Source organism: Triturus cristatus, chromosome 11 (genome assembly GCF_964204655.1).
Source record: "Triturus cristatus chromosome 11, aTriCri1.1, whole genome shotgun sequence".
NCBI lineage: Eukaryota > Metazoa > Chordata > Amphibia > Caudata > Salamandridae > Triturus > Triturus cristatus.
Genome location: NC_140594.1, coordinates 294,818,084 through 294,842,932, shown reverse-complemented (window position 1 = coordinate 294,842,932; position 24,849 = coordinate 294,818,084). Strand labels below are relative to the sequence as shown.

At 49.6% G+C, this 24,849-nt stretch overlaps 1 protein-coding gene across 1 annotated transcript in view; it reads right to left on the bottom strand.

Moving 5' to 3' along the window:
* The window catches only part of RHBDD3 (rhomboid domain containing 3), a 154,869-nt gene that overhangs the window by 49,418 nt on the left and 80,602 nt on the right, over positions 1–24,849 (bottom strand). Inside the window, exon 2 of the mRNA XM_085634476.1 lies at positions 1,874–2,658. Within this exon, the coding sequence (XP_085490602.1) occupies positions 1,874–2,030 (157 nt within the window). The 5' untranslated portion in view covers positions 2,031–2,658. The remainder of the gene's footprint in view (positions 1–1,873; positions 2,659–24,849) is intronic.

The following is a 24,849-nucleotide window of genomic DNA, read 5'->3' as shown; positions in this document are numbered from 1 at the left end:
AAATCCTTTTAGGCTTCACTGCATTCAACCATGCCAAAGCTATTGTGAGTTTACAATCTATCTTGGACATTTTTCCACTGATGTTTTTTCATCCCACTGGAGACATTCAAGATGGGCACTTTAGAGAAAATCCTAGCATCAGTTCAAACGAGGGACACACGGTCAATACAAGGGATGCCGACTGAAATCAGCAGGTTGCCCTTCTAGAATGGCCAAAGGTAAATTCTTTGGTTTGTAGCAGCATGGACTTTGCTGGTACTAATGCTTATTTTACCATTAAGTCAGAGAGGTAGTGCTCCTCAAAGATTTGGTGCTATTGGCATCCCATATGTACTGCAAGGAGATACAGGAATATCAATATCTATGTCACAGGGTGATCTAGGCCTCGGCTTCCGTGTTCTGTTTAAGAGAAATAGAGTTGTCATAAACCCTCATGATTCCCTGTCCACCAATGTCTTTCCTGCTGCGCATACAAACTCCCTTTCAGCTCCCATGACCCCACCTATGGCAACTATAAATTCTAATATCAGAATGAAACCTGGAGAGCAGATATTTGGTTTGACCATGCAATCCTTTTTCCCCAAAGCCTGGACTAGATCTACTCGTCACCATCTTGCCAGCAATTCCTTATCGGAATTGTAACATATCTAGAGTTGCCACTCTTGCGTACTTGTAATTCAAAAAAAGTATTTTCCCTGCCACACATACTTTGGACATTTGTAATCAAACTGAGGCATGAGATACACTGAATACTTAAAAGAGGTATGTCTAGTGGCATGCAGGACGATTATGTTTACTGGCCTTAAGTGTCATTGAACTACTAAGCCACGTTGACGTGGATCACCACTAGGGGTGTAATGTGGCAAAAAGATGGCACCAGAAAAATCATTGTAGAAGGGGAGCTAGAGTTACAGGGAAGTAACTATCTCATACTCAGGTTGTGTTTTCTCCGTATGGAGTAAGACTACCTCCTTTAACATCTTTCTTTAACACTTGTTTAAGGCAACTTTGATTTCTCTCTTTTTTGGGTGGGGAGGGAGTGGGGGCTTAGCGAAAATATATTTATTTTCTACTGTGGTTTCCTTAGCTCCTCAACTTACGCCTTTTCTTTGTTTTGTACTGCCTTTAAAAAACATAACCCCTTTAAAAAGATGACCCCATCAGATCATTCTAATAACTGTGTTTAGATTGTCAGGATCTGATTTGGGATGCTATATACCTTTGCTGTTGTTGCCACTGGATTCCTTTCTCTTATCCTACATAATAACCATTGATCACTTACCCCATGGTTGAACATTACACTGCAATATGTTCATCTCACTTTCAAGTTAAGAAGAGGTCTAATTGTATGTCTTCCACAGCAGTAGTATTTAAATTCTGATGTGACAACATTTTTTCTATTGTAAAATTGATATAATGGTCTTCATCAACATTCATTTATTTATTTTTGCCCAACATTCCAATAATGTAATGCTTATATTTTGTTGCTTCTGATTGTTTGTCTAGATACTTTACCGCCCAGCTCCTTCTCGGTCTCTTCTGCAGGACTTTGAGCAAGCTATGGATCATTTATTTGTTATACGAGTTGCTAAGATTGTTAGTGCCACGTTGCCAGACTTCTGTCTTAAAAGAACTTGCAGATCTTTTTGTTTTAAATGCTTTTAACGTGTGTAGTGCAACATATGTGATGTAGTATTAGTGCTTGTTCTATCTGTTCATTGTTTCCACCCATAATTGACTTTATATATAACAATCGTTGTATTTGTAAACCCATTCCTTATCGTACTAGTTGTGACCCTTCCTTCATAAATAAACTGTGACAGATGGATGAAGGGCAACACTGAAAACTTTCCAGACTGATTTACATTCTCACCTTGGTAGTGCCAGACAACCAGGTTTGGCTCCAGCCTCAGTAGGTCACACCAATCCATCATATGTAGGCAGCATAGTAGCAGCATCAGTACAACAGAGGCCACGGGTGGGCCATCGGGCCCACAGGCCCTTCTCAGGCCCCTTCTAAGGTGATACATTGAAGGTCTAATACACCATGACCGGATGCGAAGACAATCAGTCTGCCTGCCTCATCAACTTAAAAGGGGGTTGTCCAAGGACATGGTATCCATGCACCGCAGATAACGTACAAGTAAAGTTCTATGTAGCTGAATGGAGACTGGGCTAACAGGAAGCTGATGTTGCAGTGTCCTGCAGAACAATAACATGGTCAAGTCCTGGGATATGATGGGAGGGGGCGAACAGTGGGTTCCAGAAAGAGCCTATTAGCAAGGATGTAGGATCCTACTGCTGATTAGGTCAGCAGTGTGTTCCAGATACAGCAGAGACGGGATGACCAGGGGATCATCCTTAAAAAGATAGCACAGGTCTAGATCTTAGCGGTCAATCTAGACAATAGCTTCATCCATCTGCTCCAGTAAGAACATGAGATCAAGGCAGTAGCAATCTCTCCAGGGTTAGGATTATTAGCACTGCAGATACAGCAAAGCATTGAGGCTCTTAAGGTCAGCCTGCAGAATGGGTTATCAGCCAGCTCAATTCTCAGCCCATGATCAGGTCCTGCATGGTAAGGAAGTTTTCTGTCTGCCACGATATAAAGTCCTGAAGACTCTCTTGGTCCTTCCAGAGCTTCATTCCTTTTCCTCCCTGCAAGATAAAAGACAAGTAAGAGAATTGACTTATAGGAGTTCACAGAAGACGTTATAAGGCAGATGGTAAGGATTGTATGTGAAACTTTGGAAAACAAAAATATCGACCTTCAACAACAGACTGCAAGATACTGACTCGCACAACATCATCAAGGCAAGCCTAAGCAGAGGAGTGTAGATTTACTATTCTACTCCACAGATTCTTACCTTGATGATATATGCAAATCCATATATTGCAGTCTATATTGTTGCATAAATGTCAACATTTAAATGTCAATACTGTAGTACCACACCATGGCAAGACACATGAACCAGCACTGTTGTGGAAACTGGAAACAGCGAGTTGATTCTGAACCCTATGCTACCGTTTTACTTGCTGTACTTTCTGTGCTGTGGGTAAGCTGCTGCTCTCTGATACAGTAATGTTCACTGTAACAGCTACTGGAGGTACTGTCTGGTACAGAGTGCCTGCATTTGATTATTTTGAAAGGGAGAAGACTGGCACTTCTCAGCAATGGTTCCATCACTTAGAATGGTACAGCACCGGCACTTCCCAGTAGCAAACAGGTACTCCAAGATCATGAGTGCCAACACTTTTACATATCTAGTTCATTTCAAGTACTTGAGAACATTGAAAACCTGCTAATTTAAGAGGCATTTGGGCTACTACCAGGCCCCATTGGGACCCCACCACTCTTCTTCCACCAACGGACCTTCCCCACCATGTTCTCCCAGAATGCAGCATGGAATGCCACGCACCGAGGACCGTTTAAAGGATGACACTCAGACTGAGTGGAGAGAGCAGAAGGATCATACGAGAATAGAAGAATGAACACGAGAGATGTAGCAGCAGACAGATTGGGAACTGTGTTTGAACACTGCAGTGTCTTTTGAGGGACAGGAGGACACACTGATTTGATTTAGAATTTTGTAAAGCGCTCTTATGCCCAGTGGCATCTTAGCGCTGGCCTATAACTGTAGTATTCACAGTCCTTGAACCCTAAAAGGTGTAAGCCTCATGCTATGCTCTGGACACTTCCCAGACACGGGATAGAAAGGTTATCCATAAATATAGGGATGCTTTTGACCTAAGTGCATCAAGCAAGTGTGAGAAAGTGCCCTCTTTCTGCATGGTTACCCCCACTTTTTACTGAATTGCTGATGTACTTTGACTGAGTGTGCCCTGGGCTCCTGCTATTCAGGTACCCCAGACCTATGTTCTTTCCCTAAAACTGCATTAGGCCCTAAACCCAATTGGCATCTCTGGCCACAGGTCAGCCCCTGGTAAATGGCACCACAGGAACCCAGGGCACTGTGACATGAGAAGGTCTCTAAGGGCTGCAGCACTTATTGTGCCACCCTTCGAGGTCCTGTACCACTAAACTCACACACTGCCTTTGCAGACTGCGTGTTTTAATGCCAGGGTGGCATTTAATAAAAAATGCACACAGAGGGCATCTTAGAGATGCCCCCTGAAAACTAACCTACCACTAGTTTCCAGGCTGAGTGGCTGCTTTCAGCTGCCACCACCAGACATGTTTCTGGACCCCTGGGTCGAGAGCCTGCTGCACGCTGGGGCGTGAAACAATGCACATCCTGGGACGAGGTGCCAAGCCTCCTCCCCCAGGATGGGCAGGGTTCACGAAGGGGAAGCTTCAAAGGCTTGCCGCCTTTGTGAGCTTCCCCAGGCCACTTGCTGCTCTCAGCAACTGGTCCCCACTGATTCTGACCCCTACTTTGGGCAGGAGAACCGGCGGGAAAAACAAGTGTGGAAGGGAGGTGTGCCCACCTCTGCCAACTCCACCCCTCAGGTGGGGGAGGTGAGGTGAAGCACAACTCTCAGTCCACGCCATCTTGCAGATGGGGGACTCAGCCAACCAGCGACAGGCTCATGCCACCCTCCCACTGGAGGGTGGCATAATAGGGGGTGTACCCACCCAGGTAAGGGACCCATTGGTCCTTGCCTTTTACCTACCTGTAACGCTCCTAAATCTAGTATTTAGGGGCACCCCTGAACCTTGCTTCCTCAGATAAGAAGAAACTACAAGAAGAAGAAGGAAAAGAAGGACCGAACAGCCGTGCAGCAGCTAACAAAAGGGAAGACGCCCACTGACTTGGCCACAAGCCCTACCGGCCAGTCTCCACCTTGAACCTGCTCCGCGAAATCCTGGTGTGTCCTGCAGCCAGCAACCTCGAAAACCCTGGAGGACCTGCCTGCCTTCATCCACAAAGACTTTGTCTCCTGTAATCACGGATTTGTTCATCTGCAACCTCTGGCCTTGGCCAGAAACCGCGAATCCGCACAACTCTGCTCCCGCCGACCACAGCCCGAGATCGAGTGGGCAAACTCCACGAGGAGGTCGCTCTGGCGATCCTGACCAGAGATCTGGCGACCCCTGAACTGCCTCAAACCTCCAGCCGACGCCTGCAGTCTAAATCCAGAAGGCCCCCCCTAACCGCGACCAGGAGCTGGTAAGCAGATCCGACCCCAAAAGGCACCCCTGCACCCGACGTCCCACGGCCTTGTGTGCCCAAACCGACGGTGCCTAACCAACCCCTAACTTCCCAACTTACCTCTTGAAGTGGCAGTCGCACCCAGAAGACCTTCGTCCCCAAGCCTGCAGTGTCTTTATAAACCGGAGGTTCTCCATTGAAAACATCAAGGCGCCCAACGTCGAAACAGCACCCTGCTCCCAGCCGCCCTACTGCCGCTGAGGGTGCACCTTTGGTGCTACTTTGTTTCCCCATTTGCCCTGAGCTTAAGTCCAGGAGCTTTGCTCCCACAACCCAGTAGCCTGCTTGCCAGCAGCCACGAACCGGAAGCCCCCTATCCCCTATCCCACATTGGGCCTCAGCACTCTGCACCCAGCCGCCCTAGTGCCGCTGAGGGTGTAACTAGAGTGTATCCTGGACCCTGGGGGACCCCGGAGTCTATCCCCAGAACCTCAACTCCCACTACCAAATACTTAGCTCAAAACCGATAACACTATTTTCCTCCATAGGATAACATTGACTGTTTTTCTGTGAAAAGTTTTTAAGTGTGTAGATTGAGAAACTAAAGAAATTCTTTAAAATTGCACAATCTAACAAAAACCATTTTACTTACTGTTTTCAGGAAATGTCCCAGAGTAGTATCCAGGTATACTACTCTGTTTAAGTCTAGTAATCTCAAAAGTTACTGACCTGCTATTTTACTAAATAGCCTATTCAAGTCTATGTACTGCATTTACGAAGTACTGCATTCCTCTGCATCCATACTGTAAATCAAACAAAATTGCATATACAATTCTCATCCAAACTGTATTTCAATTGCATTACTACTGTAAAGTACTTATTGCTTACCTGTGCCAGGCTTGCTTGGTTCTAGAAAATAAAATAACTAAAAGAATATTTTTATACAAAAACAATTGGTCTGAAGTTCAGTCTTCGAGTGTGTGAATTAAATGTGTTGAGTGAAAGAAGAAATGTGACGAGTACAGGACTGAGTGCAATAAATAGGTAAAAAAAAACGATGTCAAATGCACAAATTACCAGAACTGGTTTGAGACGTCGCTAAGGGCCGATTTACTGCGTGCAGCTCTTTTGCAAAACACAGCCACAGCTGCTCTGTCATTTGCGTATTAACAAATATGGGTTTATTTATTTTCTATATTTATTTGCTGTTTTTACATCTAAGCAACATACATATATACATCCAAACAAACAAGCTCAGTTGCAAAGTAGCAGTAGCCTCTTTGCATACAGATGCAACGAGAAAGCGCTTGCAAACGACACCTTTTTAAAAAAAAATAATAATAATAATTTAATCCAGGATCTGTTGAAAAAAGAACCATTTTTTACATGCAAATTTTGCACGTTGTTTGACAAGCATTGGTGACGGCAATAATATGGCTCTTGTATAGTGAATATGTAATTTAAAACTTATGTAAAGCACACAGAATGGGTGTAGCACATCATCACGTTAAAGTTGACAGAAGGACGGCAAGTTATCTTCAGCCAAGAAACGCGTACCACATAGGCATTAGCAGTTTGTTATTTAATTTACTGTATTTAAATAAACGTTTGTTTATAAAATATAGGATAAAATAATATAACTAAATTACTATTGAGGGTTAGGATTGCAATTAGCTTAAGGGCTAGGGTAAGTGTATGATAGCCAATACAAAAATGAACATGCATTAAATTCACAAATGAATAAAAGAAAGGATATGTAACATTGGAAGGGTTAGGGATAGTCTTGTTATGGTACGTGTATCTGAAGAACACGCTATCACCCGTAAGGATACGCTGGTGCTGAGCAGGTGTACGGGCCTTGTATTGAAGGCGAGGGTCAGGGAAGCTACTCGAAGACCCAATTCTTCAGCTCCTTGCAGAACTCAAGTAGAGAGGATGAGGTTCTGATGTGTAGTGGGAGGTAATTCCACTTTTTAGGAGTGAGGTATGAGAAGGCTCGATTTCCAGCTCTGGTTTTGTGTATAAGTGGGATGTGTGTGAGAAGTCCGGCTGGGCGGAAGTGTAAGTGGGATGTGTGTGATGAGGAGTCCGGCTGGACGGTGGCGTCTGGCTGGTTGATAGAAGGAGATGCTATTATTCAGTCAGTCCAGGCCTGTGTTTTGTAGTGCTTTGAATGGGTGGGTGATGAGCTTCAACTGAGCGTGCTTGTGTAACGGAAACCAGTGAAACTCCCATAGGTGTGGTGCGAGTCCTGCTTGAAAGGTAAGGATGAGCCTGGCTGTCGTGTTCTGGATGGTTTGTTGTCTTCTGGTGAGTTGCTTGGTGATATCAGCATAGAGGGAATTCGCGTAGTCTAGCCTGCTAGTGACGAGGGCATGGGTGGCGGTTTTTCTGGTGTTGCTCAGGAGCCATTTGAAGATTTTCCTCAGCATCCTCAGAGTGCAGAAGCAACAACAAGCATTGAAAATGCAATAGGTCTCGCCTTTGATTAAGTTAAAGCCATTTGCTTTGCTAATGGTATTCTATAGCAAAGCAAATGTCTTTAACTTAATCAAAGGCGAGACCTATTGAATTTTTAATGCTTGTTGGTAGGGAGATTAAGTGATTTGCCCAGAATCACGGGACGTAGAGCCAACGCCGATGCCCGATCCTTGTTCCCCAACTCTGGCCGTTAAGCCACATCCTCAAATTCTGGGAGTTCAGACTAGATTAATTTCAGCAGAAACAAATCGGCATCTTAAAACAATGTAAGAGTGGGGAACATGAAGTTATCCGGTGACATTAAATACAAAGTGACCCGTTTTGGCCACCCAGCCTTAGATTGTCTCAAGCGCATATTTAGCTTTACCACTGCCTTCGATTGACTCTGACCGGCAGGCATTACTAATCAATCAATCAATAAGGACTGTGGTAATCTAACTAATACAAGAAACAAACCAGCAAACGCTCGCCTCTGTTGCTGGCCGGAGGGGACACCTCGTCCTCCGAGGGAACACTTCTTACAACGTTGGGGGTGGCCATGCTGCACTATGAGAACCATGCACTACTCGAAAGAGCCAGCCAGCTAGAAAGGCCACGTCACCCACAGGGGGGTGTTTACAGAAGACAGCCCCTTGATGTCTCCCCCACTGTCCGGGAAGAAAAGTCTTGAGAAAAACACTTTCCCCAACGACAGATTATTTGTTAAAGAGTCATAGAGCCGCACATCCCAGCCACGATACTCTGCGTTGCCCGTAATTTTGGTACATAATGCCCCCACCTGAAGCTGCACTCCGTGTCTTGACGTTTGTGCAGGCACAAGCCTCCGACTCGACTCTGCACAGTGTGCTGACCGTCACTTAGTTTACAGGCTGTTCTCGTCTGTGTTAAATTGTTAACACGGTCACTGTCTATCCATCTACGTAAAACACTCCAAAGTAAAAAAAACCCACAAAGGTGTTTGGGGACAGCCCTTTGGCTTTGTTTTCAAAAGTATGTATTTGTTTAGGCCTAGATTGCTCCCCAGAGCAGATGTGTAATGCGATCTGAACTCTGTTCCTAGATGCGTGTTCTCCGTCGAAATCAACGCTTAAGCTTCTCTGTGGCTAAAAATACACAGTTATGACTGTTTACTCGTTTAATTGATTGCTTTTAGTATAAAAGTATAGTATTGCTTTCTATAACTTACTACAAAGTCCATTTTGAAGTCATAATCCTTTCGGACTCTGGTGTAAGAACTGTGAATACCACGTGACTCAATGGTGTCAGTGTTTTCATGTCTTCGGTTCCCATTCAGCAGCCCAGTGCATTTTTTTGTTGTTGCATATTTATATAGCGCAAACTCGACCCAGAGGTATTGGAGCGCTTTACATGAGCACCAGTTGCATTACACAAGGACACACTCCTTTTTGGTAGGGAGATTAAGCGATTTGCCCAGAATCATGGGACGTCGAGGCAACGCCGAGGCTCGATCCTTGTTCCCCACTCTGGCCATTAGGCCACATCCTTCAATTCTGGGAGTTCAGACTAGATTAATTTCAGCTGAAACAAATAGGCATCTTAAAACAATGTAAGAGTGGGGAACATGAAGTTATCCAGTGACCTTAAATACAAAGTGCCCCGTTTTGGCCGCCCAGCCTTAGATGGTCTCAAGCGCATATTTAGCTTTACTGTTGCCTTCGATTAACTCTGACCGGCAGGCATTACTAATCAATCAAACGCTCGATAAGGACTGTGGTAATCTAACTAATACAAGAAACAAACCAGCAAACACTCGCTTCTGTTGTTGGTCGGAGGGGACACCTCGTCCTCCAAGGGAACACTTCTTACAACGTCGGGGGTGGCCATGCTGCACTATGAGAACCATGCACTACTCGAAAGAGCCAGCCAGCTGGAAAGGCCACGTCACCCGCAGGGGGTGTTTACAGAAGACAGCCCCTTGATGTTTCCCTCACTGTCTGGGAAGAAAAGTCTTTTTTCAGGTAGGGAAACAATTTCCTAAAATGTTATCACACTGTTATCCTTTCCCCTAATCCGCTGGGAAAGTTACTTTGTTTAATTAAAAAAAGGGGGCGAGACGTCCCCACCTCAACAAACCAGGCTAAACAGCCCCTTGATAATTATTCCCGGGTCAGGCTTTAGCGGGTCATTACGGCCCGCCGGAGCGTGTGATATTCGCTTTGAGTTTTCGGGCTGTATGTTTTTTGCTGCTTATTTTGTTTGGGGGGCTACTTTGAGTTTACAATGAAGGGCATTGAAGTGCCCCTGGACAGGGGTGAACAGCAGCTCGGCCTGGGAGGGGGCCGTGTGTGTGTTGTTTTCACCCTCTTTCCTCCCTTTGTTTGGGCATGCGTCTGCCCAGCCGCCTCGGAGCAGCTGTTTCAGCACATGGCATAGGACCCCCATGGACTGGTGCCCACTCCGGAGCCTTTGAAGGGCCTGCCAGGCTTGTGCTGGGGTGCTGTGGTCGAGGGAGGGGGGAGACGTGGGGCGTTTGATTGTGAAGCTCAAGCCGCAACACGCCACGCCAGAGAAATTAAAGTTTCTCTTGCAGGACACCGCGATCATTTATTTTCTAACTTTAACACTGAGCGGAGGGAAGGGGGGAGGGGAGGACTCCATCATACGGGAAGGCACATTTACATCTCATTCCTTATTTCAGTTTGGAAAGGAAACGTTACAGAGATATGACTTTTGCAGAATCAGTGAGTGAGAACCAAATGTGCAAAAGAGAAAAAGTGAAGCCGCAATTTCCGAATGACCGGGGTGAAAGTCGACGAGGACACCCAGGATGGAGTTTGCTGCGCGTGCCTGTCCTCGACAGAGACTTTTCTCTTTTGGAGCCGTCCCACTTGGACGGACTGCCCTGCTGGCGTAAAAGGTTTATTATCTTCTTTATGGGGCCATCTGTTTTGCTCCATAAAGAACATAAGAAACCTTTAACGCCAGCAGGAAGTCAGACGAGCCAGTCCAAGTGGGACGGCTCTAAAAGAGAAAAGTGTACGTCACTGGAAGCTCTTTTCCAATGGCTGGCCACCGTTTAGCATAAACGGTGACGCCAGCCAATGGAAAAGAGGGGCAGAGCTTAAACCCCGCTAGTGAAAGCTACCCAAAAACATAAAATCTCGCCAGCGAGACTGCGCATGTGCGCAGCCTGCGCTAGCCGAAACCTAAAAAGCTATGACAGGAGGACTTGTGTTGATAGGTTAAGCTTGCTGTAGATCATGGGTACTCACAAACTTTCTCTCAGGGGCAAATTTACAGTGTGGTTTGTGGCTGAGGGCCGCACCGGTGGGGGCGGGGTCAGTGGGGGAGGGGGCGGGGCTAGAGCAACAAAAAAAAAAAAATGTGACCATGAGGTTGAACACAGGCCCCTGCAGCGGACGCCTTTGTCCACAGAGCCACCAGACCCTGCATACACACATCTCTCTCTCTCTATTTCTCCCTCCCTCTCTCTATTTCTCCCTCCCTCTATCTCTCTGTCTTCCTCCCTCTCTCTCTCTCCCTCTCTTTCCCTCCCTCCCTCTCCCTCTGTCTGTGTCTGTCTGTCGCCCTCCTTCCTCTGTCTCCCTCCCTGTCTCCCTCTCTGTCTCTCTCTGCCTCTATCTGTCTGCCCCTGTCCCTGTCTTTGTCTCTATCTCTGTTTGTCTCTGCCTCTATCTCTGTCTCTATTTCTCTCTCCCTCTCTCTCTGACTCTGTCTCTCTCTCTCCGTCTGTCTCCCTCCCTCTGTCTCTCTCCGTCTCTGCCTCTATCTGTCAGCCCCTATCCCTGTCTCTGCCTCTGTCTGTCCCGGTCTGTCCCTATCACTGTCTCTCTCTCTCTGTCTGTCTCTCTCTCTGTCTCTCTCTCTCTCTGTCTCTCTCTCTGTCTCTCTCTCTCTCTGTCTCTCTCTCTCTCTCTCTGTCTCCCTCCCTCTGTCTCCCTCTCCGTCTCTCTGTCTCTGCCTCTATCTGTCAGCCCCTGTCCCTGTCTCTGCCTCTATCTGTCTCTGTCTGTCCCTGTCTGTCTCTATCTGTCTGCACTGCCTCTATCTATTCCTGTCTCTATCTGTCTGTCAGTGCCTCTATCTATTCCTGTCTCTATCTCTGTCTCTCTCTCTCGGTCTCTATCGCTGTCTGTCTCTGCCTCTATCTGTCTCTCCCTCTGTCAGTCTGTCCCTGTCTCTGCCTCTATCTAGCTCTCTCTGCCCCTGTCTCTATCTGTCTCTATCTGTCTCTGCCTCTATCTGTCTCTGCCTCTATCTGGCTCTGCCTCTATCTGGCTCTGTTTGTCAGTCTGTCCCTGTCTCTGTCAGTCTCTATCTCTATCTGTCTGTCTGTTTCTGTCTCTGTGCCTCGCGCAGTGCACACATACTGTGTCTACACGTCCCCGTCACCAGCCCAGAGACAACCCCCACTCTCCCCTCTCGCTGTATAATGTAAAAGCCAGCTCGTTTTCTCTCAGAATTTGGTGCTTTGCGGGGTTTGTGTCTCACCACTGGGCCTGGGGTCACATCTGTCGCTGGCTTTAATTCTGATTCTCACCCCGAGCTGTCAGATCAAAGCCCCCCTTTGGCGCCAGTCACCCGTCCTTGTAGATAAGCATGCATCAATTATATATAGCGCCACCCTAGCAGCGAGCATTTGTGCGCTGTGCTGCGAGAGCGGAGACCAGGCCTGAGCTCCCTGGCCTTGGCTCAACCCTCTGACTACAGGCTGGTGGTAAACATCACATCACAGGCTCTTAACGCACACCTCACCCGGCTCTCACTCCCTGCTGCTCTCCGTCACCTCACCCGGCTCTCACTCCCTGCTGCCCTCTGTCACCTCACCCGGCTCTCACACCCTGCTGCCCTCCGTCACCTCACCCGGCTCTCACACCCTGCTGTCCTCTGTCACCTCACCCGGCTCTCACACCCTGCTGTCACCCAGCAATTTCACAGCTTCGATCAAAGCACATATAATTAATTGTCCTAAAACACAGGACTTAGGGGCGTGGCCAAGATGGCAGTGTAGGAGGACGCGGCCTCGGCGAGCTCCCCCGACCCAGGCCCCGGAACACCTTCGTCGCTACTGATCTCCCCCCATCGTCAGCGCACCAGCAGGCATTTCCAGCGGCCCGTGGACGCCGAGTCGCGACCCTCGGAAGCTGCGACCCGACCGGAAGTGCCGTTGGGTCCGCCCGGAGCGCCTACTCGAGTCTGCGGCGCTGCTTGGAGGCCTCCGGCGCGGCCGGAAGAGGAGCCGCGGGCTGTGGCGCTGAGGGAGAGGGACTGAGGTGGCGAGAAGTTGGTGCCCTGTTGCGGGAGACGGACGATTTTCGGCCGCGTGAGGGACCGGAGCGGCTTCAAGGACTTTGGGGGCCCTGCCTGGATCGACCCGGAGCGCGAGACCGACCCGCCCGGTGCAGCCAAACTGGAGGTGGGGAGTGCCTGGCGGTGCCACTCAGGCCCAGTGGGGCCCCAGACGCCATTGCAGCGGCGGACAGTGGAGGCTGCAGTGATCTGTCGGCCCCCATATAGGGACAGGACTGGGGCCCGCCCAGGGAGCGACTTGCGTGGCAGTGTGCTGCGGACTGTGGCTGCGATCTGGGACCTGGTATTGCGTTCAGCCGGCCTAGCACTGCGGTAGAGCTAGCAGGAGTTGCCGCCCGAGGCACCCGAGGAAGTGGTGAGCGGGGGCTGGCCTATACCACAGCAGCGGGCGGACAGCCTGGCCAGCTAGGGCGGTCTCACAGCGGGTAGCTGGGCGGTGCGGTGAGCACTACTGTCGCTGGTGAGGATTGAGTGCTTCCCCTCGGCGCCCAGGATGGCCGGCAGCAAGGGGAACAGAAAGGGTGACCGCACCCTACCGGAGCTGTTGAACAGGAGCACTGCACGGCCAGATCGTGGACAGCTCTCCCCAAGTCAGACTAGCAGCTCACAGGGGGCGAGCGGAGGGGAGCCGCCAGTTACTAGGTCATTCCTGGAGTCGCTTTTCAGCTCCTTGCGGGAGGACTTCCAGACTCTCAAGCAGGAAGTGGCGGGGGAAGTGCGAGAGGTCCGGAGAGAGGTTGATGGCCTGGGTGAAAGGGTCTCGTCGGTGGAGGAAGCGGGACATGCCCGGGATGGGGAACTCACACAGCTCCAGCAGGAAGTGATCAGGCTCCGGGACCAGCAGATTGACCTGCAAGCGCATGTGGAGGACCTCGAGAATCGTTCCCGGAGGAACAACGTCAGGGTCCGGGGCGTTCCGCTCGGAGAAGAGGGAGAGGACGCGGCCACCTACCTGCAGGATCTGTTCCGGGAGGTCCTGGGGGAGCCGACAGACTTTCCTATTAGGATCGATAGGGCTCATAGAGTAGGCCCGCGGCGCCTCGGCGCCCCCCCCCCGACCTTCTGGCCTACCTACCGGACTACCCCCTGAAGGAGAGGATTCTGCGGGTGGCTCGCACTAGGCCCTCTTTGGAGTTCAGAGGCCACAGGGTGGCCCTCTTCCAGGACCTCTCAGTAGTCACCCTGCAGAAGCGCAAGTCCTTTAAAATTGTGACTGACTTCCTGCGGGAACATGGCGTTCAATACTCATGGGACCACCCTTTTCGTATTATCTTCCGCTGGAACGGAATACTGCATCAGCTGCGCTCCCTTCAGGACACCTGCACTGTCTTGGGCATCACGGCAACTGATGACGATGCCCCCGCTCCACGTCGCCGCCGGATTACCCGGGATGGCTGGCGGTCGGTCCCCGGTCGCAGATCTTCGACCTCTTCGGTGAGACCAGACTCGCCCACTATCCGGGCTGAAATGGATAATGCTGTGCGTGAGGTCGCCAGAGAAACGGCGGCAGGAGAGGTTGCTCTGACTGCCTAGGACTTCTCCGGGGGGAGATCGACATTGCTTCTTCTGCAGGTTTGGGGGCCTGGGGGGGTGGGGGGGGGGTGAGCGGGGGTGGTGTCGTGGCTGGACGTCCACTTTTGAGACTTTTCCATAGACTTGCCTATGGGCTGGCCTTGGACAATGGTTTCCTTGCCTCCCTTTTCGGGGGGATGGGGACAGTGTTTTGGGTTTGATAGGGGTGGTTTAGGGGTGTTGGGGTACTGGGGGGGGTCGTGGGAGTTGGGTGTGGGGGTAGGGGTTGTCCAGTGCGCTGTGCAGGGATTTGATGCTTTGCCTGAGCTTCCTCACCTTGTCTTGCTTTGTGCTACTGGGGAGATGCATGGGGAAGCGGATTGTGGGGTTGACGGGAGGGTGGGGGGAGACCTGGTCACATTGGGGTTGGTGATTGGTACTAGGCTGCGCGACGCAGGGGGGAGAGGCGCTGCCTCCTGTTTTTGGGAGCCTGGCTTGCGATTTGAGTTGGGGGGGGTAGGCCCGTCCACTGTGATCACCACGCAGGACACTGGCGCCTTTCTACGTAGTTCTTACTATGTCTCCACATACCTTTAAGATTGTGACTTTGAATGTCAGGGGTCTGAACAACCCAGTTAAGCGGCGTGCGGTGCTCTCCTTGTTAGAAAACACCCGGGCGGATATATGCCTCCTACAGGAAACCCATCTGTTGCCACAGGATACACATAGGCTACGCTCTTGTAAATTTCCGACGCAGTTCTTTTCTTCCGGTAATGCCAAGACAGCCGGGGTAGCGATACTAGTGGCTCGACACTTCGGAGGGGAACACATCCACAAATTTGCAGAAATAAAAGGGAGGATGTTGGCACACAGGTTTCGGGTGGGGGGCATCACATTCACGATAGGCTCCCTTTATAGCCCCAATGATAAACAGGAGCGGTTCTTGCAGTCCGCGGTGGAGGAGATTTCGGCCTCGCCGGATAGGCATGTTATCCTCGGGGGAGATCTTAATATGGTCTTTGACTCGATGATCGATAGATCGGTGCAGCGTTCCCCGCAAGTTGGAGAATTCTCTGCGGGTTGTAAGGCTAGGCTTGCGGAGGTGGACCTTCGGGACCTCTGGCGCCAGAAACTCCCTGTAGACAGGGATTACTCCTACTATTCCCACGCGCACAAGACCTATGCGAGGCTGGATCATTTACTGGTCACCTCACCGACGCAGGCCCTGGCGTCCACAGTGGACATGGGGGTTATCTCCTTGTCGGACCATGCCCCTGTTGAGGCCTCCCTTTGCTTGCCGCCGTCTGCCGCCCCGGCGAGGGTCTGGCGCCTCCGGGATACCCTACTGCATAGGAAAACGGTGACGGATCGTATTGAGCAGGTGCTTAGGGAATATTTGGCACATAATGATAACGCAGATACCACTAGAGCCACCCAATGGGCAGCGCTGAAGGCGGTACTCCGGGGGGAGTTCTTGTCCATCTCCGCGGCCAATAATAGGGAGCGCAAGATAAAGAGGGATGAGCTTACTGGTAGAGTCCGGGAGCTGGAGTTGATCCATCGTAGAACTGGGGCTCCGAGGATTTGGCGGCAGGTTAAGGAAGCGAGGAAACTTCTTGCCGCCCTGGATGTAGACCGTGCGGAGTATGCAGCCCTCCGATTGCGCCACGCTTTTTATACTGGGGGGGACCGTTGTGGCAAGCTTTTGGCCAATAGACTCCGGGCCACCCGGCAGAGCCAGTTGGTGAGGGAGCTCTCTGATCCCGCGGACGGGGTGGTAACGGATGATGCTTGCATCTCGGCCGCGTTCCGAGGGTTCTACGGAGCCCTTTACGCGGGTGACCCGCCGGATGTTCCGGCTATGACCTCCTATCTGGAATCAGTCACTCTGCCCTCCCTAGACCCCGGGCAGGCGGACCACCTGAACAGGGCCATTAGCATAGAGGAAGTAGTGACAGCCATTGCCAGACTTAAGCACGGCAAAGCGCCGGGTCCAGATGGTTACTCGGCCCTCTTCTATAAGACGTTCTGCGGGTCGTTAGCACCCATCCTCACCCGCCTCTTCAACTCTTTTGCGGAACCTGGAGCCATCTCGCCGGACCTCCTGAGGGCATCCGTCACGGTCATCCCCAAACCGGGGAAAGATCCGAAGCGCTGTGGATCTTATCGGCCGATATCTCTCCTGAATGTCGACCTGAAACTTTATACTGGAATTCTGGCACGCCGCCTGGCGCTGCATCTGCCCGGCCTTGTCGACCCGGATCAAGCGGGGTTCGTTCCGGGGCGGCAGACGGTGCATAATACGAAACGAGTGGTCCACCTGCTGGAAAAGGCTTCCCGGGTTCCGGGTGAGAGGATGATGCTCGCGGTTGACGCAGAAAAGGCGTTTGATCGGGTGCATTGGCCCTTCTTGGAACAAGTGCTGGTGAAGGCGGGCATTGGTGAACGGTTTCGCACTATGATCCTTAATTGCTATAGAGAGCCTTCGGCGGTGGTCCGGGTTAATGGACACACTTCGGCAGCTTTCCCCATCGAGAGAGGCACCAGGCAGGGCTGCCCGCTTTCGCCCTTGCTCTTTGCTCTCTACATGGAGCCGTTCGCTCACAGGGTGCGGACGCGACCGGCGGTGGAAGGGATACGGATGGGAGGCTTTACGCATGCGGTCAGTCTCTATGCGGATGATGTCATCTTTACATTGGCTACACCCCGGACATCGCTGCCAGCATGTATGGAAGAACTGGCGTCGTTCGGCGCGGTCTCGGGCTTTAAAGTAAATATGGAGAAGTCGGTGGCTTTAGATATCTCCCTGGCACCTGATACTAAGGCATATTTGCAGAACAGGTTCCCGTTACTTTGGTCCTCGGAGGCGATACTGTATTTAGGGATTCAGATTGCCCCAACGTTGTCAGCCATGGTTTCGGCCAACTATCTGGCCTTGGGTGCCAAGATCAAGAGCGAGCTCAGCCGCTGGAATCGCGGCGTTCTTGCCTGGTTGGGCAGGATAGCTGCCGTCAAGATGACGATTCTGCCGCAAGTACTCTACTTATTCAGGGCTCTGCCGCTGCCGCCGCCTAAAGGGTGGATACAGCAATTGCAGTCGGACGTGGCCCGGTTCATCTGGCGGGGGAAAAAGCCTAGGTTACGTAGGACCCTCTCCCTTTTGTCTCCTGACACCGGAGGCCTAGGTATTCCCGACTTTCGCAAATACTTCCAGGCGACGCAATTGAGGTACCTGGTCGAATGGTGTAAGTGGGAGTCGGATAAGCATTGGCTCTTTCAGGACCAGGCGGTGGCGGGGCGGCCTCTGCAGGAGATACCGTTTCTGCACCGGTCCCACCGGCCTAAGAACCTCTATGCCTCTTTCATTACTAGAGTACCACTGCGGGTCTGGGATGCGACCTACCTTAGATATGACCTCACCACATTTCCCTCGCAGCTTTCGCCGATAGTGGGTAATCCGGCCTTCACCCCTGGGTTGGAGAAGGGAGCCTTCACGCATTGGCGGCAGGCAGGCTGCAGAGCATTATGTCACCTGTACGGCACCTGTACGGCCCGAGGGTGTTATCCCGTTCACACAATTTCGGCTGGACTTCTCACTCCCCGAGACGGAGAGGTACCGTTATCTGCAGGTTCGGCATTGGGCCCTTCAGCCACAGGTGAGGGAGGTGGCGGATAGGAGGCTCTTACCGTGTGAGAGATGGCTGTTGCTCGAAACTAATCTCGGACCTGTATACGTTTCTGCAATTACCTCCTACACATTTCCACAATCCAGGGAGGGTGCGATGGGAACGGGAGCTTGGGAGGACACTGAGCCCCAAGGACTGGGATCACATTTCTTTTAGGGCGCGCCACTCAGCATATCATATGGGCCTCACTGACACTTTTACTAAAGTGTCCACTTACTGGTATTATACCCCTGAGCGGATCCATGAGTTTGACCATAGCAAGACAGACACATGCTGGCGAGGGTGCGGACTGCGGGGTACACTCACGCACATTCTCTGGGACTGTCCCCTTTTAATTGGCTACTGGAAGGAAGTGCTGGACGAAATTGATTCTCATTTGAGCATAGAGCTCCCGCGCTTCCCAGCCTACACCTTGCTAGGACTTCCAAACGATCTAATGTATCCTCTCAAGTCCAGAAGAGGCAGGCAGATCGCCATTGCACTCGGATCTGCAGTTCAGAACATCTTGATATACTGGCGTACAGACACGGTACCCACGATAACAGGGTGGCTCCACCGACTGTGGCACGTGCTGGGGATGGAGAAATTGTCTTTGGTGGTGGCAGGAGATGTAACGCAATTTAATGAACTGTGGCAACCATTCCACTCGTTGCTGGTCACAGAGTTTAGGGAGCTCACTTGTCCGAGGTACCTTCGCCTCCTGAGGCTTACGAGCCCGCTAGCGCCAGCTCAGTGAGAGGGACGAGACCCTCCTTCCCAGTCTCCAACAGCGGTGAGAGAGGGGCTGTATGTTAGTAGCGCACTGGACGGTGGGTGGGGTGGGTGGGGACGGAGTTATGGGGGACTTTGGGGCGTTTGGGGGGAGGGGGATGTTTGTATTGATATGTTGTGTCATGCCAGACTATTGCTCCTTTTCAACTGCCGATCTTGTATTGCTGTATCTGAGTTTGGATGTGACGTGCTGCATGAATAAAATACTTTAAACTTAAAACACAGGACTTATGTTTGTGCTCGCTTTCAAATTCTACACACCATTATCTTCATGTTCCAATTGGCGATTGCTATGTCTGTGATCGTGTTACTTGTTGTTGATGGGCTGTAACTGGAAAACAAACGTTTCTCTCTCTCTCTCTCTAACTCTCTCTCTCATTCTGTTTCTCGTTTTCTCTTCTGCTGTCTCTTTTCACTTCATCTGTGTCCCTCTTTCTCTTTACCTTATTTTCCTGCCTGTGACTGGGTTTCTCCATTTATTGTCTCTTTTCTAGTTTTTTGCTCTATCCTCCCCATCATTTTTAACAGGACACACTGACAGCTTGCATGACTCATTTTAATGGAAAATCCCAGTGAAATGCAGGGCCACATACAGCATCACCTAGTTGGCTTCGGCAATGATATGATTATTCCATGTTACTTTCTGACACACTTCATACCAAGTTAGCAATTTACTCCTTCATTATACAGCAGCCCCCGATTTCCTTTGCAGTTTGCCATCCACTTTCACCCTCTGTCACCTCACCCCGCGTGTGTGTCAGCCCGGGCTGAGACAGTTTCCCGGGCGCACAAACAGCCGCACCAGAGTACTTCACAGGTCTTTAAAAGACCATTTACTGCTAACGAGGCTTTGTTGTATTTCACCTCTTCTTAGCCCCCCTGCATCTCCACTCTGACTATCGCTGGAATCACCCAGCCCGCATAGAGCAGAGTCTCTTGGAGTATGCACTGCTGCAACCAGCCGTGTTTGCTGACACTATTTAAAAAAAAAAAAAACACAGGTACAATGTCTGCAAGGTCCGCGGGCCGCCAAGGAAGGTTTGCCGGGCCGCTGGCGGCCCGTGGGCCGTACTTTGAGTACCCATGCTGTAGATGATCCAGAGGGTCCACATATGGGAGGTGGGGGGAAGGTAGGTGTTGTTTGGGGTTGGCTGGCCACCAAGTGGGGTCCCAGGGTAAGTTTTTTTCAAAAGATCACAACTTTTGTCTTGTTGGTGTTGACCCTCAGACAGTTTGACTTCATCCAGGAGGTTAACTTGTTCCTTATGTTGAGGATTTTGTCCGAGATTGACAGTGTGAGTTGTGTGACATCAGCGTTGATGTTGTGGGTGATGTTGGTTAGCTAGAGTCATTTATGCGTTGAAGAGAGTAGGACTGAGGGGGGAGCCTTGGGGGGCTTCCGAGATGTATGGTTTTAGGGTAAACATTTGAGTTCTTCCCATCAAAAAGGGGCAGATCCAGTGGACAGCAGGTCCTTGAAAGTTGATCTGGTTCCGGCGTCTGATGGGTGGGGTGGGATATTGTGTCTACGGCCGCCAAAAAGTCCAGAAAGATGACATACACAATCTCTCCAGGATCGTGCGGATGTTGTCTGTTGAAGCAATGATTTCTGTTTCCATGGTGTGATTGAGTCTGAATCTGGACTGTGTGGCATCTAGGAGCTGGTGGTTGACGACGTGATCGGTAAGGCATCTGCTGATGAGTTACACTGATACAGTGGCTTTTTATGGTAGGAAATTGATCAGTCTCTAGTTTGTGAGCTTGGTTGGGTCGGCCAAGGGTTTCTTGAATGGGGCCGCAACTGTGGAGAGTTTCCAAGCTTCTGGGAAGGAGGCAGAGTCTATGGAAATGTTGAAAATCAGAGTAAGGGCTTCATGATGGAGTGAAGGCCTTTGCTTGAAAGTGTGATGGGGCAGGGGTCTGACAGATTCCGAAGTGGATGGACTTCATGGTAACAACAGTTTCATGTATGCTGTTGGCAGGACATTTGGTCAGGGTTAGTTGTTCATCCAAGATGAAGAGGCCTGCCACAAGGTCAAAGGCGTCCAGTTGAGGGTCACAGTTGACACATATGGATATGATCTTGATGCAGAAGAAGTCAGATAGATTTCTGCAGTGATCTTGAGATGGGATGATGTTGGAGATGGCTGCAGCAGCAGTGAAGACATGACCATGTAGCCTGTCATGATCCCAAATAGGGGAATTACGGGCTGAAGACTATCAAATGGGCCTATAGGAAATCAATATGACAACTACTAGCAAAAATACCTATAGCAATAACTGAGTTAGAATGATACAGATAACTTACAAAGAACACCATGGTTGTAGAATTCCCCACACTGGTCAGGAAAGCAAACAACATGCAAGCACTAAAAAGATTAAAATGAGGGACCTACCAGAGGCTGAAATTAAAGACTGAAAGGCACAGATCAAATACGACCAATACAAGGAACAACAATTTTCTACCTAACTGTCCCACATACAAGATCATTCAGGGAAATTATTTTCCTCTCTTATGAGACAAAAAAACTTATCATCTCACCTTCAGTAAACCACCAAAGATAGTGACTAGAAACGCAAAAGATTACTGTTGCGTCATCAAAGTACACCACCACTTAAAACGTCTTCCAAAATCTGTCACCCCTACTCCCCCATGACCCCGATTGATCTCTGTCCTTTGCGGGAGGTCAAAACCCATATCTGTCCGCCTGCAACAGGCCACAGCTGCAACACAACATGCTGGAAGTCCCCTCTGTGACCGGGTACGAATCCACAGAGTGCTCATGTTGGTTTGAGTTTCCAGCTTTCCCTGCTGCTGTGTACCTAGGGGATTACTCTTAGCTGGCGGAATGAAGCTGCGACGGGGTGAGTGGTGCCAGGGGCAGCCAAAATGGGAGGTGACTATGTGCCTTTGTCCCAGCAATATCGCCTGGACAAATTCTGCCAGCCAGAACGATCTGCTGTGGCACACTATAATGCACCAGTCCTACCTATTTTGTCGATGTCCATAATCTAAGCAGATGTGTGCAAAGGAGGAGGACCAGGGAGTGAGAGAGAGTGAGAGAGTGTGTATATATATATATACACACATATATATATATATATATATATATATATATATAACTGGCTATGACACAAAGACTGTAGCTTTACTCAGTGTAGAGTTCGGTTGCCATTGGTGCCTGAATCTTTAAAGTTAATTTAGGATATTAGGCACAAGATGTGTATTTTATTGTATTGCGCTCTTAAATAATTATTGTTTCGGGGAGCTGAGAACAGATGCTGTGTGCCTGGGCCCTCAGAGGGTGTGCCTCAGATCCATTGACAGTGTAACTGGGCCCCAGGAGCACAGTGCATGTTTCTGGCTCCGAAGTAGCAGGGTGTGTACCCGAGCCCTAGGAATGCAAAAGAGTATCTTAGTCTAAGCCCAGGATGTCATCTGGGCCCTGTGTGTACAGTGTGTGCATGAGCTAGGTGAGTGTAGCGTGCATCTGGACCTCATGGCAAATGGGTGTTTGCCTGGGTATAGGCCTCATTTGGCTTTGCATGCTGAATGAGTACACCTCAGAAGTCTTTGAAATCCATTTTATACTACCCTTTGATCTACTGCCATTTTAATACTTCTTTCTTATAACCATAATCTAAGAGCAAAGATAGAACTGGAGATTAAATAGTGCATTTTGGTATTTCATCAAAACAAGGGCAATGGTACACTGGGTGGACATCTTGTCAACTATACATATTGAGCAATGAAATACGAAAAATGATGTGCCTATCCTGGGACTACATCATTGGAGTTAATGTTCAAACTTCAGCCTATTTAAAAGCCTTCACTTAATAACTACCTGGCAGTATCCGAGTATGTGGCTATTTCCCAAGCCAGGAGCATGCTAAGCTTCTTCACATCTATAGTCTCTCCTACAAAGGGGTGAGGCACACGTCTTATGTGCCTAAACAGGGCGTAAGGTAGCCCTGTCTCTATCCTCCTAACTTCAGTGCCTGGGTCTCCATCCACCAACCGACGGAAGGCAGGCAATACACTTCCAATCCCTCCGGAAGCTGTCTTCACCTTCCATCTTAGGTCATGCTAAAGCAGGGACATACAAAATGTATTCCACTGACCCCCAGTACTGAGCCAGATAGACACACACACACACACACACACACACACACACACACACACACACACAGACTCCTACTCCCATATACAAACTGCACACACACTCTACATACTAACGAATTTTGTCAGCGCAAGATTCTGGGATTCATATAACAGCTGAACTTAATATGAGAGGGGTAAGCAAACCACACTTTCACTGACACAGAGAAAAAGGTCTAGTCACAATACAAATTCACAACACACTGTACACCGTCGCCACTACTTTGCGTGACGTACCTGGTCCCAGGATGCTTGTTTCCGGTCCAGGGAAGACCTGGCTTGGCAGTTCGGGCTGGACTGTTCCCATGAGGCACAGGATCAAGACTGATTTGCATATGGCCAGGTCTAAACTGGGGTGGCGGATTGAGCTAAAGAACGATGATGGATTCAACCCAGATCTGTGACTGGGGGAGGGCGGGGGGGGTGTCTGAAAAGTTTCAGTGCTCCGGCCATCAGCTCCTTGTGTTTTCTCTGTGTACCCAGGGCATGGACAGTAGTTCGATGCCTACTATAAGGCCAACCTTTGTGCACCCCTCCAGATCACAGGTCAGGCCCTAGACATCACACTATCAAAGACAAACCAGCCGTGGCCCCTGAGCTCTAGCTAGGCTAGCCCAAATAATAGTCAGTATATCAGCTGCACATGCAATTGGGCACACAGGTCAAGGGTACGCACCCCTTTAACCATATAGGGGACAGTCAACTGTAACACCTCTAGTGCTCGTCTTGGGGTTGTATGCCTACCCCAGTGGATAGCCCACCTTGCTGGGGATATAATTACGGTTTGCCTTAAGCACTCACCTCCTGAACTGAGCCTGTGTTTAAGTATGCCCATGTTTTCAGATAAGGGATGAAACACAGACGTAGAATGTGTAATCTTTTTTCTGAGTCCTATGGCCATAGGTGTATACTGGTAAGTATCAACAGAAGATCCTGTCCTTTACCATTGGTATCCCACAGCCTAAAATACTGTTTCCTTCTCAATAAATAACCAAGATACCCCCTCTGTACACAGAACTCTCCTAGTATAGCGAAAGCAAGCACTCAAGGTGCAGCTTACTTCTAAATTTACTTTGTCAGATTTCTTATTGCTTATGGCCTCGCAAAATGGTGCAGCATAATCAGTTAATATACATTGTTTGCCCCACAAGTCTCTATTTATGAATATATAACATATAGGATTCAATTTCAGATGTATTAGGCCTCATCTTTAATTGTAGAGGGCATGCATCTTGTAGACAGCTTTACGTCTTCTACAGCCGGTCTTCTACAGCCATGCTCCCTTTTTGAGCATCGTGATCTTAGAGCACTGCATCTGGATAGTGTCAGCAGTGAAATGACAAGAGAGCATCCTATGCCTGAGCAGGGGTATGTGCAATACACATCTGGCAGTGTGTTACAAAGTTTTAGCATGAATTAAAGTTGTTCAGGCGCACTGTAATGTAGGGTCTTGTGGAGACACCAGTGTTGTTTAAGCGGGTTTGGATTGTTCTGCATGTCTTTAAGCGCCTAGATACCCTAGTGCGTGATTAGCCACACTTTATAAATCCTGATTGATTCCGGTTAGAAACAAGAGTGCACCTGCACGAGGCAGAGCACAGCACACTTGTAAAGCGCACTCATGTGCATATTGTTTCTGAGCCAGTGGCCTGCACACCATTAGGCCAGACACAGCTGAGTTGGTAAAGCTTGCACAACAGAAAAGATCTCCTTGGCTGTATTCTGAGCCCCTTCAATTCTAGAGGCATAATGATTAATACATTCTTTTCTGACAGCTTTCGGATAACATTTGATGGCAGCCAGATAAGATTTTTGGGCTATAGAATCCTAAGAT